The sequence below is a fragment of the Cyprinus carpio genome, chromosome A5 (assembly GCF_018340385.1).
Source record: "Cyprinus carpio isolate SPL01 chromosome A5, ASM1834038v1, whole genome shotgun sequence".
Lineage (NCBI taxonomy): Eukaryota > Metazoa > Chordata > Actinopteri > Cypriniformes > Cyprinidae > Cyprinus > Cyprinus carpio.
In genome coordinates, this window is record NC_056576.1 from 14752584 (window position 1) to 14766972 (window position 14389).

At 38.5% G+C, this 14389-nt stretch overlaps 1 protein-coding gene across 1 annotated transcript in view; it reads right to left on the reverse strand.

Moving 5' to 3' along the window:
* Positions 1-311: 311 nt before the first annotated feature.
* The window catches only part of LOC109059075 (GAS2-like protein 1), a 30103-nt gene continuing 16025 nt past the window's right edge, over positions 312-14389 (reverse strand). The window contains exons 2-5 of the mRNA XM_042754520.1: positions 12865-12972; positions 8001-8097; positions 7286-7595; positions 312-5212 (exon numbers count right to left, since the gene is read on the reverse strand). Of these exons, the coding sequence (XP_042610454.1) occupies positions 3187-5212; positions 7286-7595; positions 8001-8097; positions 12865-12972 (2541 nt within the window). The 3' untranslated portion in view covers positions 312-3186. The remainder of the gene's footprint in view (positions 5213-7285; positions 7596-8000; positions 8098-12864; positions 12973-14389) is intronic.

Below are 14389 nucleotides of genomic sequence, written 5' to 3' on the forward strand. Positions count from 1 at the left end.
AATATAGGCTACTATTTTATTGGAAAAAGCAAAACTTGCTATAGGTTATTCTGTTATATCCTCACATAACTATATCATAACAAAACCATCGTCAATTAATGTCTTATTTGACATTTCGTGTAATGTCAAGTTTACAAATGCATTTTAGCTTTCATCTTATCAAGGTAAGTTTCCATTGTCATTATTTCTCTTCTACTAAATTTTAAATGTTCTCTAAATTATTTTGATATATATTATTAAAATACTAGGTCATTGTAGCCATCATATGTTTATCTACATTCCACACCAAAGAAGAATTATGAAGCCTTTCATCCAAAACATTTTTTATTACAAGAATTAAATTAACAGCAATTGGTTTTCAAGGAACAGTGGAATGTTGGTCTTGCGATATTGCTATTCAACAAAGACAAATTCCACAATGTCAAGACCTTACATTTCACTGTCAACATTAAAGAAAAACAATCAGCCAAATGAACTGCTGACATTAAAAGTAAATCAATACACATTCAGATTTCAAATCATCCAACAGCCTTTTCATTTACTGAAACCAGAGCATGACAGATTCAACATGCATTTTGTAGATCACATCTGAACATCATATTTGCGTAATGCAAATCAGATAGGTTTGCTCAAGTAAATAAAACATGTGAATCTACATGCTTATAGTTCTGATATCAATAATGAATAAAAAACACAACCCATCCATGCAATAAATAACTTTTTTAAATGTATAAATGTGATTATAAACGCATAGTCAACGTCATCACAGAAAAGAAACATCTTTCTCTTTTTGGAAAGCAGAACAGAATAAATATGACTGGAGCTCAAAATGAGTGTGGCATACAAATGTATGGCAGTTAAATAGATACTGTAATGATAACTGAATGTGTAGTGTGTTTACGTGTGTTTGACTAAATTGAGAATTAGGCACGGCAACCATTAATTTGTTTGAAAGACAGCAGAAAGCTTTACTTTGTCCTTATTTATACATATGTGAGAAATTGAACAATGTCCTAAAGTTTCACAACAGATGTTTAAATGGCAATGAACATAGAAGCAATGTGTAGTGATCCACTGTATTGCAGTTTTTATACAAGAGGTGTTGTGGAGTGTTAATGGCCATGCTAACAGTAATAATCCTATGGTTGCAGTCCTTGAGGCAAAAAAATAAAGAACACTGAAATCCATTTCCATAAAGTCTCCCTCACTTTTTCTGACCCATTTTTTGATTCACTAAAACATCAGAACATCTCTCAATAAAACACTTGAGCTCATAGATACATGGCAGTACTGTATAAAGCCTCCAAAAGAGAACATACCAAAAGCAAACATTTCATCCATTAATTCAGAAACATACAACATTGTCCCTTTTTAATAAAACAGTTCACCCACAACCAATCACCAAGGCCTAATAACTTACTCATTTAATATAAATAATCAATCAACTGCCAAACCAATATGTGTGTAGTGTAATTCATTTAAGGTGAGTCAATGGTTTCCCCTATTTTATGCAATGGTCTACTAGATGTGTTTGGAAAAATAAAAATAAAAAATAAAAAAAAATAAAAAAAATCATAATCACCCACTCAAGTCAAACTTTCCTATTATACTTTCAAGTCATACAAACATCACCAGTACCAATCAGCTTTTTTTTTTAAATTCAACCACTTGGTGGAGCCATAATAAAGCTTTAAAAGAAATGTAACGTCTACTCTGCTGATGACGACGACAGTGGAGAATATCACTACTTTCTAAGCAGTTTTGGACTCCGTATGGCTTTCACAATAACCAGGCCTGGTTTCCTGAATGATTTCCTTATCTATACACAGTTTGTAGTGATTTCCATATTTTGAAAAACATCCTATTGGTGTTTAATATGGCACTATCTTATGTCCTTCATTTCTCATTTGTAGATAAATCAAGCAATTTACTTTAAATAGAGACTTTAAACAGAGGAACGCTGATAAAGCAGGATCTTGTTGTTACCGTGACCTTAAACATGTGCGATTGTCTCACAGTTTATAAAACACAGGATCCATCCAGTATAACATTCCCTACCTCACACACTCAGACTGAACCACCCAGAGACATACACACGCCATCTCTTCATCTCTACTTCGCAAACACAACTTCTCATCCTTACTTTAAGGCAAGAAAATTTGTCAAGGCAATATTCAATAGCAACATTGCATAGCTAAGGCAGAATTACCATACTGAAAAAACAGCATATCTTTTGTACATTAATATTAAAGTCAATTAATAATAATTATATTTACATTACACTAGGACACATTTAAGCAAATTAACATATTTTACATATAAACCTATACATTAACCATAATTTGTACAGAAAACAATAAACAAATACAACATTTCTATCTCTGCCAAGGTGATATTAAGCAGATAATGTGTGAATTATGTCTTCTCATAAACGTTTCCTCGAACTGATTCAACAAGCTGATATGCTGTCCTATTTATTCTGGGCTAAAACAACAGTACAGCCACTTAACTGCATTTCCAATTTCAATAATTTGGATTTCACATGGAAGTGTGGTCAAAACGTAATTTAGGCGTTAGTCTTGCACATAAAACTACACCAAAATGATTCCAGCATCTTATTTGCTTTACTGATTCTACACCTCTTTTTCTCCAGTATACAGTATACTCTGTATATTACAATTACCTGATTGAAATAAGATTTGTCCACATCGTTCCAATCTTAAAAAAATTAATACTTCACTAAACCAGCTAAAATTTGTCCTTGTGGAATAAATTCAAAAACAGGTCATGTGGATATTAAAAAGGAGCATTAAAACCTATAAATCTATAAAGGGAAATGCAGTAATTTCCTTTCTCAAACAGAAAAAAAATCTAAGGAAAAATGATGACTCAAACAAAATAAACATAGCTCAGATGGTGCATGTACAGTAGCTCTAAGATTTACTTCACAACAGGCTATGTTGTTCCAAGATGTCAAGAATGGCGTTGTATGTTCTTAGCCACTTTAGGATACATTTATGTCTCCAGTGAAATGACAGCAAGGATTCCAGCATCCTGCTACATGTTGTACACGTCTTACAAATGTGTATTTTTTTCATCACTCCTTTCTCTAATCTGACTATAAAGCTGTATAGGCTGAGCGAATGAATACAGACCAAGTCAGTTGCCTGTGTACATCATCATTCATTACATCCAGGCCTCATTGTCTAGGCTGGACTCTGAAGAATAGGCACACTCTCTAGAGCCCAGAGCTGGGGAACGCGGCTGTGGTTGGATGAGCTCAGCAAAGGCCTGATGCAGAGCTTTGTGTGAGGGTTGGTGATTGTTTAAATGTGGGGACTTTGGTGGGGTCTGGAGGGGAGACGAATTGGCAGGAGACTGCTGACAATGATTTCTGTATCGTACAGGTGTAGGGATGCGTGACGGGCTGTTCTCGGGTCTGTTGTCAGTGCGGGGTCTTATCGGTGGCTGTAGCTTGAGCTTGTAGATGGAGGGCACCCTCTCTGCCTTCTTTTGACCTTTCTTGGCATGGAGGACGACTGCGTCATCTGTATCCCCATTGGCCAGCGATAGAGGAGGAGTGCAGGACCCTTCAGATGGAGGCTCACTCAGACTCAAGCACATGGAGGAGCTCTCACTGGAAGAGTCCTGGTAAGAACAGTCATCTAGAGGTGGTGGAGGGGAGGGAAATGTCTCAGGAAGTGGCAGGTCAGCATTGTCATATGGCAGATCTCGGTGATGTTCGGTTCTTTGTGGTAAGTCTCTCTCCACCCCATCCCATTCCACCAGGTCCTGGTGGCTCTCATCAGGCACCTCCGTCAAAGGGAGGCTCCCGTTGATGTTTTTGGGGAGGCACACTGACCTGGATAGGCCTGGATTTGAGGCCACTCCTTCCTCTGTGGAGCTGGAGATGGCAGGGAGCTTACGAAGACCTCCTCCTTTACCTCCCCATTGCTCTCCCTCCAAAAGCCCTCCATTGGGGAGACCGCCACGAATCTGGCTGTGGAGCAGAGCAGGAGGGTCCTCAAGTGCACAGGTGCGAGGATTAGTCCGTTTAGACTCTCGCAAATCTGGCAGGATTCCCGCCTTACCTCCGACATTTAGAGAAGATGTTGAAGAGTTAGAAGAAGAGTAAGCCGAGTCTGTAACATTAGTGTCACCTGAAGAGGTTGGGAACACCCCTAAACCTTGTTGGGAGCCAGGGGGCTGTAGCGACCTCATTTCCCTTCCAGTGGATGCTTTACCCTGCACAGATTTGGTTTGTTGCGTGTTGGCCAGAAACTCAGCTTCAAAGCTGCGATATAGGTCTTGCTCCTTTTGAGGGTCCAGACTTGCCAGCAGGTGTAAACTAAAAATACGACTGTCTTCCTGGCTCTCCTGCTGCTGGTTGTAGGGATTTGCCCAACCTTTTTGGTCTCTCCCTGTGGGTCGAGAATTGTGTGCAGATCGAGGGGAACGTGGTGGGTGGTGATGACTTGATCGAGGGGAAGAATGCGAAGAGGGGCGCCCTGGCTGTGTGACAGGAGGAAGCAACTTTCGACTGCCAGTGGAAGGCGACAAAGGTGCAGGGGGGTGTGGCGCTACCATCCCCTTTTTCGCAGGACTACCGCTGGCACAGCATTTCACAGATGAGTTAGAGGCTGAGGAAGATGCTTGCCTTCTGGGCAAACTTCCATTTGTTTTTGAGCTTGCTGCGGGCATGTGCTTGGTTCTTAGTTCCTCTCTCCGATCTACTGAAAGAGAATGAGGGTCTCTGCGGCGAGGTGATGATCCAGGGCTGATGTCACCCAATCGGCCTCTAGGAGTCTTGCCCTGGCTGAGGGAGCGTGGAGCTAGCAGCTTCCTAGGGCCTTCGGGTCCCAGTGATCTGCCTCTTTCTGTGCGGGGAGTTCGATGTACCTCTGTTGGGACCTGTGGTGGAGTAGGTTTCAAGACTGAGGTGGACTGTGGTGCAGGGCGCTCTCTGGAAACACTACGGGCACGGGTCTGAGGGGTTCTCAGGGCTGGAATCTGTGCTCCCGCTCCAGGACGCTCAATAAGGTGTTTCCCTTCCTTACGGTTCACCAGTAGAACCACGTCATCTCTATGAGCATGCCGTGTACCCAGAGAGAAGCGACCTCCTCCTGGGCTTCCTCCTCCACCTTTAGACGAGGCTGTAGAAGAGTCACTATCTCCTGATAGCCTGCGAGTCCGAAGAAGAGATTCCTTATTCCTGTGTAAGAGAAAAGAGAGAACGATTAAGATTAAGATGGATTTTGGGATGTATGGGATTACACACACACACACACACACAAAAAAAAACATTCTCAAACATCTTATTTTTATGATATTTTTGACTGTGTTACTTACACACCACCTTAAAGCCTTTAATTTCTTTCTTGGTATTCTTGGTTAGAATTTCTAATCCACATAATTTCCATAATCTCCATGATTTTATGTGATACTTGTCACTTTTAACAACATTGAGAATCTGTACCAAGCATGCAGAGAACTGCATGTAAGGCTGTATGCTCAGCAGCCATGTTTTGGGATTAAAGAAAACCATCAAATAGGAAGGGAGAGAGAGGGATTACTCATCCTCTGGCATTATCAAACACATGCACACAGACACTTTCTTACATACACTACCCCTTAAGTTCTTAAGAATGAAACTGACTCTGTCCCTCTTTCCTTTAACCTTAAACTGGCTTGTGTGAACCAAGACAAAACACTAAAAACAGAGTGTACTAATGAATAAAAACACTGCTTTAAAATCATTTCTTAAACTTAGAACTTCCAGATCCTAAGATACACTTGAAAGTGAAAGCACTACCCAATTTTGCCCTCATTTGATTTTATTCAAATACACACTCTTATTTAGACAAGAAAGTGACAAACACACACCATGACACCCTGGTTCTATAATAGGACCAGCATTACCCCTGTTCTGACCTGTTTCTTCAGTGACAGACTTGGGGGCTGAGATTATCCTAATCTTCAGTAATCCAGTCTGCCTCACCTGCAGCTCTGGGAGTGCAAGTGTTAAAGTGTGCTGCTCTGACACTTGGCCTTCATCATTAGTTAGCCTACGGAAATCGAGGCACACAGCCAAGGTAAACCAGCGAGCTGTTCATGGTCCAGTTATACAATGTCATTGCTGCACACACGGACATACACATATAACATGTGATGGAAATAATGTAGCACCTTTTGAAACTTCAGGATGTTTAAGAGTTATTTGTAAGTGTAAGTGATGCATAAAGTGTTTATACAGTCATGTTTAAATATTCATTTCAGGAAGTTGTAAAAGAAAGAAAGAAACAAATATATAATTGTCCATTTGCTCAGGAAATGATGACTAAAAAAATATTAATTTATCCAAAACATGTTATCACTTGCATAAATAGGCAGAGAGAACACTGTGTCTCCTTGTAAACACAAGGTGGAGTCACAAACTGGACAAGAAGATGATAGATGTCAGGACAATGTCACCTGAGATTAGTTCAAATCTGCTTGCAATAATCTGTGCGTGTGTGCGTGTTTAAGTGCACTGTTGCCTTAGGATGCAGCTCATTATGGAGGTACAGTGCACAAGCAGAGTGCTATAATTTGTGTTGAGTTAACTAGGTCAGTGTGAGCAAATGGCAGACCACCTGAAGGATCTATACAGACAAAACAACTGATCACATAATCATGCATGATGTCCCAATCATAACGCTTCAAGCTTTATTTATTCACGTACAAAGAGTGCCCCCTTTTCTTATACAGTGATTCTGTGAATTACATTCTTTATTATTTTTTTCCTCTTTTGTCATTACTATTCATATTTCTTTTTGTATGGCTAAGGTATTGGCTTTGGTTTGGCAAAAAAAATTAAATAAACATGAATGAAATGAAAGAAAGTCCCTTCTTAAAATGTATATTTAGAAAATATTAATGTTTTATGTAGTGTTTACAAGATTTGTCATGCTTACACTTCTTACAAATTCTAAAATAAAAGTGTTGACAATTTTACATTTACTTTCTAGGCGTTTTTGATTCCTGTGAGACTTTTGGGCACTTCTGTTTTAGGAGCTTTCAAATGAGCTCCAATCACACACATACACACACTGCTAAACACCCAAACACACCTTCGCTGACCTGAGAGGATTCAAGTGGCGTGGTTCTGATCTGTCTCGTGGCAGCCGAGGCAGGTGTTTAGGTGCTTTCCAAAGAGCTCTAAACACACACACACACACACACACACACACACACACACACACACACACACACACACTGCTAAACACCCAAACACACCTTCACTGACCTGAGAGTATTCAAGTGGCGTGGTTCTGATCTGTCTCGTGGCAGCCGAGGCAGCAGTGTCGTGGGTCGCCCTGCGTTAGTCTCCATCTCCACAGGTACAGTTGCATGGTGCGACCTGCCAGGCCGTGATGGAGAGGAATGTGCTGTGGCGCCCAACACAGGGTCCAAAGAGCGCCTATCGGGGGTTTTGTAGGGTGCCATGCTCTCATTGCGCCAGTGAGGTCCAGGGCTTGTGGAGCGGGAGGAGTGAGTACTGGAGCTCTTACTGTGAGGACCCTGGCCACTCGCTTTGGCCTGCTGATACCGGTGAGCTGTTGAGGTCAAAAAAGGCATCAGACAGTTCTTTTAATATTCACAAGAAAAAATATAAACTTCAAAATCATATGTGTTTTTAAACCTAATACTTATGTACAATGGTTATGGTAAGATTGGATGCTTATGAAAAGGCATTTTATGTGTTAAGTTACCATTCAAAAATTTGGGGTCAGTACGTTTTTTTAAATAATTTTTTTAAAGAAATTAATAACCACAAAACACTATAATAATAATAATAATAATAATAATAACCACAAAAAACTAGAAACAAAAACTTACATAACTTGATTTTTTTATTGTAACAAAGAAAACAATCAACGTGAGAAACTTGTAGTAGTGTTGAAAAATTCCAAGAAGTCTCACAGCTCAGAAACAGAAAATGACACAAGTGGTGATCTCACCGAATGCAGCGCAGCGACAGGGATCATGTTTGTCGAGGTAATGCTCAAGTGTGTCCCATCCTCCACCCACGCGCACCATCACATGAGTCCGTAACACCTACACAGAGAGAGATGTTAACACCTTACACTAACAATAACATGCACAACAAAAAAGAAAACTCTCCTCTAGTGTGCATCAATTTAGTGGTCATATAATTACAAATAACAAATACCCAAATTGTGTTAGAAACCTTTTATATAGTTAATAAAAGAATTTTAGAAAATCAAAAATGAATATTCATGACTGTAGCCCAAGAAATGTAAACAGCTGGTTAAAAGATCCAGCCTGAAGATTATTCAGCGGTAGATAACAGAAGTTTTGCCAAATGGAAAAGTACAAAACGGAGTATGATGTAGTAAAAGACTGAGTCTCAGAGCTTTGAAACAAAAACATCACAGCGTACACTTTTAAGGTATGATATCATTTGTTGTTCAGTACAATTAAAGAATCACGCAAGGAACTGTATGAAAATTTGTTGTTCAGTACAATTAAAGAATCACGCAAGGAACTGTATGAAAATCAAATTGATCAATTTATTAATTTATTTTGTCTATTTGTAAATGTGACACGAGTGGTTCCTAGGGTGATGCTAGTTTATGGCAATTTTTCGGGGCAACTTTTTGAGCAATTTTGCCGGGCAACTTTTTTTGAGCAATGTTGCTTGGGCACTTTCACATTGAGAATGGGTAAAAAATTTCTGTGTGGAAACTTTAGATCAGTCATGGGCCCTGTGTCTCACCTGGTTGCCCGTTGATGGCAGCTAACAAATTAGATTTTTCTGAAGAATTATTCAGCAGTGGGTAACAAATTTCTATCTGGAAGTCTCTATACTATTTAACCCCCTAAACATGCCTCAGGTCCCTCTTTCAATATAAGTCTATAGCATTTTCTATTAACTCTTTTATTGTTCACCATGAAAAAATCATAAGCCTGATCACTTAGCAAAAGAAAAAATCTTCAAACACCACTAATAATACAGGTGGAACAACATGATAATCAGTTGATTATTATAAGCTCAGCCCCCGTGTCCTATAACCCTATTTAACAGAGCTGCCCACCAACATTTCCTCCATCCACCTCACTGCAGCCTCCATTCGCCTTCATTATCATGACAACACGCTATGACAGAGCTGGAGAGAGAACAAAAAGACATCGCACACCGACACACTCTCCTTCATTCAACCCCCTCTCAGCTGGTATTCAGAGAGAGGGGAAAGGAGGAGATTTAGCATTGAAAACAGCTCTACTTTTGCTCCAAGCCCTGTTTCTTTAGCTCTTCCCTGATGAACAGAGAGAAATGTAGGATAAGAGACTGCTACTGATTCCTTTATCATAAAACGCTCAGTCAGGAAAATGCTATCTTTCACATTTTCACTGTTGTTGACTGTGTACTTCGAACCTGTCGTAGCAAAGCTCTTTATAGTTTTATCATTGCTAAACTCCATCTGCTGAGCACATGGTAAGCAATAATCATGTGGTGAGTATCTGTGTGCTGTTGCCATGAAAAGAGAGCACATCTGCTGGCTGGCACTATGCCCACCTCCACAAACTTACACAAGGTCTCATATTTACAAAGACTGAAACACTCACAAATACAAGTTAAACCTTAAACTGAACTGCATCTAGGCCTGTAATTCTTCTACACAGTTCTCTGCTTGTTTTGGTTTTCTTTCCTACATAAAGATGACAGGAAGTAGCCATACACAAAATAATTAATGTACGTATGAAGCGTATTAAAACTCTCCAATGAGGGATTTTCCTGTCGTTGGTTAAATTCAAGCTTGAAGTATCACCTAAACACAATGTTCCACAAGACAGCAGTCAGCCTACACCCAGCTGCTAAAACAACGCACCTAGCCAAACCACACTTACTAAAAGAAGGCAGCACAAAATCGGTAAGGAGCTGTTTGCACAGGACCTGTTTTTCTGTATCTTAAAATACTCTAGACAGAGTGGAACAGAATGCAGGGGTCTCGAGAGTCAAGATGCATTTATCAAAGCTAAGTCTTTAACAAATTGGCCAGTGTGATTGCAAAATGTATTGCTGTGGACTATACCTTTTTATGCAATGATATGAAAATAAAAACTATCAACTCCTACAGCTTTTTTTTTGTATATTGTTTTGTAATGGCTGCTGAAAATTCAACTTTGTCATCATAGGAATAAATAAATTTTTCAAATATATCAAAATAAAATCACATAACAGACTTCTTTTAAAAAAAAACACACTTTTACATGGTACAGTGCCTTTGAATCATCATCATTTGAGGGATTTTCTCTGCAAATACTGTTAACTATTTTTAACGTAGTTGACAGCTTAAGTATGTATTTAGGTAAATATGACTGTAGCAGATAGATTTGTTGTTACACTAGGCCTTAATGTAACAATTGACTTTGATTGTACCTCTACGCTGGCCAATGGGAATGCTGCACTCTTTGGCAGCTTAACTCAGCTGCCCTTTAAAAAGCACTTGGGATTCAGCCCCCGCACTGCCATGGCAACAGCCGGAAACATGCTGAAACCATAATTATAATAAACGGTAAACAAAACAAAGCGAATGTTCTTTTGTGCCAAGGTCTTCATCGACAGGGATTTTAGCAATTTCATGAGGTTTTCTTTCAGTTTACCAACATCAAAATGAGCACTGAGCATCTAAACAAAGTGTCTGTCCAGAAGATGACAGATTACATTTTCTTTGCTTTTCACTTTGTCTTCCTCACTGATGTCAACACAGGGGAGCTGAGCCAGGCATGTGAATGGCCTCTGCTTCACCTCACGCTGTGTTTCTAGTGTTAATCTGTGCAGGGGAAGGACGATGGGTCTGTGTATAATTATAGTCTCAGTAAATAAAAGGGTTCAATCTAACAGGACCAGCTAAGTTGCACAAATGTCTTGCAAAAAAGCATGCAGACACACACACACAGCACATAGGAAAAACATCAGGCACAGGAAAAACTGAGCAAATCAAGACAGATGAAGACCGTGAAAGAGAGGGATATAGGGTTGCAGTTCATGCGGAGAGTGAGGCTAAATCCAGTTTAATTGATTCAGCCCTGCTGCACTGGAGGAAGATAAATTTCCTCCAGCTGAGAGTGAAAATCTGTAGACCCAACAACATATTAAAAAGACACAGATGCATCCATAAAGTGCATGTAAATACCCATACACCAACCCACCCACACACACACATCTTGGTAGAGGACAGGAAATGACATAAGTCTCCATTTCTGTCTGCAGGATGAATGGGGTGTGGGTGCTTGAATAGGTTAGCCTGGCAACTGTGTAAACACCATTCAAACCTCGGGATCTTATTATGGAGCTATAATTATTATAGTTTGGCCTCTATTCTGGGAATGTTACAGATTCCAATGATACAGCAGCACAGATTCAAAAAATAAATAACAGAATCGATGGCTTGATGTCTGTGGGTGTGACGCCAGCATTTGTACTAAAACTTTGTAATGAAAGAAACTGAGGTGTATCATTCTGTGCCACTTGCATCACCAAATGAAATAGCAAAAATAATAATTGTTTTCACACTGATTGGCATTGATTGAGTCAACCTACAGATGGCTCAACTTATAGCTAATTTTGCATATTAAGCTCAGAGAAAGCATATAACAAATCTAAAGCATTTAAGTTTTTTTTTGTCTACTTGGGGGGAAAAAAGACACAAAATACAATTGTTTCAATCCCATTTAGACTGCCCGGTATTCGGTAATGCGATATATCGCGGTAATGAATATGCACGATATTGTTATCGTGGGCACTTCCAAATACCGAGAATAATTATATATTACAAATTAATCAGAATTTGAAATGCATTTTAAGAATACTTTTCCCATCCACTGGTCAAAATGCACAACACCGTTGTATGCTGCTTTAAAGACGCATGTGAACCCTGATGTAAACAAGCACGCAAGAGAAGCACATGGAGGAACACGTGAGAGATGCGCTGAATGAAAGCACATTCACTCTCTGACAGCAGATGGCGCTAAACTGCAGAAAATGCAGCCCCTACCCCGGAAACCCCATAAATAAAAAGCAGCTGCTACTTTCTAAACATTTAAATAATATAAAATAATATTTATATATTTCCATAATTTTTTTTTCCATTTTAATCTGGACTACAACATGTCCTAGATATTGTTTGAAAGTGTCTTGATTCTTTATTGTTCATTAACACTTTACATTAGGGCTTCATTAGTTACAAACTGCCAATGAAAAATTCTTCTGAACATTCATTAATCTTAGGTATTCCAATATTTAATAACACATTGTTAAAATCGAAAGTTGCAACTTTGTTATTTAATGAGCTAACATGAGCTAAGACTTGTATTTTTTAACAAAGATTAGTAACTTCTGTAGCAAATGTAGCTATTGCTCATTGTGAATGTTAATGCATTAACTAAGGTTAACTAATGAGGTCTTATTGTAAAGTGATACCTAAGGGTCTTTAAAGTTCTTTTGCACTTTAATCGGTGTAAAATTTTTAACTTTAAATATATTTTTGTATTGCTTTATTGTATTTAAATGTTCAGTTATGTTTGTTATAAGAAAAAAGTTATTTAACCTGTTATACTGTATTATGACCACTTTTTTAAAACTTAATTTCAATACCGTGATAATACCGCATACCGTGACAAAACATGATCAATTAATCGCAACAGGAAAATTTGATACCGGCATATCCCTAGTAAGACACAAAATACAATTGTTTCAACTGCAACTTTAAGTGATAAGAAAGAAAGAAAAATACAGTGCCTAATGTTTGACAGAATAGACAGGTGAATGAGTAACTGGTGAGTCAGTTAAAGATGTACCCTGATAAAGATGAGTGCGCTGGAGTCTCCGATTTTGTACTTCCCTTCTGAGACTTTGGTCATGGGGAACTGTGATGGACAGGAGCAATGGCCCAGAATCTCCCGAACCTACAAAACAGAATACAAAATCTTATTAAACAATATCATACAATATGTAGACAATCATGGCTAAAAGTTTGCGATGCTGAAACAAACAAACATTTCATCACATAACAAATGCACAACAAAGATGCCAACAGTATATTTGTATATTCTGCCATATTAGGACACCAAATACATAGTATGAAGCTTGCAAAAGATAAATACAGGCCTGTATGAATAATAACTACCTCAACCAATATACCAATCACACAAAAAAAAGTATATAAGAAAAAGTAACTATTTATTATATCATCTATTATAAGGAAAAAAGTATGTAAAGAAACATCATACTTTCCAAGTATTTTTATTGACAATATAACTGTGTTTGATTAAACCAACAAAAAAAGGGCTAAAAATAAACACTGCATTACTAAGGATTTTTGGCCATGGTACCATAGTCCCTGACAAAAAAAATAATAAATAATTAAATAATTAAATAAATAAAAACATACACTTGTTGATTACTGATCTTTAAAACATATTATTCAGGAACTTACATGGAATGTTGTATGCTAATATTACTTATAATATTAAAGAAGTACCATACTAAATAGAAATAAATAATAAATACATAAAAATATAAATAATTAAATGATATTTATTTGTATTTTTTGTTTATATTTATGCACATATCTCTTCCATATAGGAGGTGTAAGAGGAGATGTATTCACATAAGGGGTCATTCTTTAGTATTCAGCTGTTTACTGGCTCACTGCAGACTATATAAGACATTAAGTCACACTCAAAGACAAACGTTCCACTGAATGTCCAGCAGCACCTGAACGGAAGAAGGTTCCTGTGAGTCACATCCCTTACCTCGCTTCAACTGTGCGTAAGAGAGTGAAGGATGTTGGGAGCCTCTATAAGCATTTTAACGGATAGAAAATAACTCATATATGCATTTATGCATCATAGGATGGTCTGTTATTGACTGCTGAGGGGACTGACTCACCGAAAGAGCTCAACCTTTCCAATTCCTGTCACACCTTAATTGAATCACTCCCTAGGGAAAACAAATAGCCTCTCTCTTTCTTTCTTTATCCATCTCTCGCTCACTTTCTCTAAAGCACAAATAGCGAAACAAAAAGCCATTCCCTAAAGTTGCGTCATGTCCTGATGAGATCTGGGACTTGCCCAAAGATTAACTCAAAGGCATATGCGTATAAAAAATAATTACTGATGTGAAAGAGAGTGACGTAACAGAATGGCAGCATGCGTGTTTTTTAATTTAGTGTGGTCAGCCTGTCAAAAGTGCACTACTGGGTGCGGTGATCATGGACTTGAGCAGGCTCATTCTCTCAAGTTCACTCTGATGTTGTTCTGTTCTGTTTGCGCTCTTTGAAAAGTCTCTCCTAAATGAGTGTGGCACCATGACAACAAACAG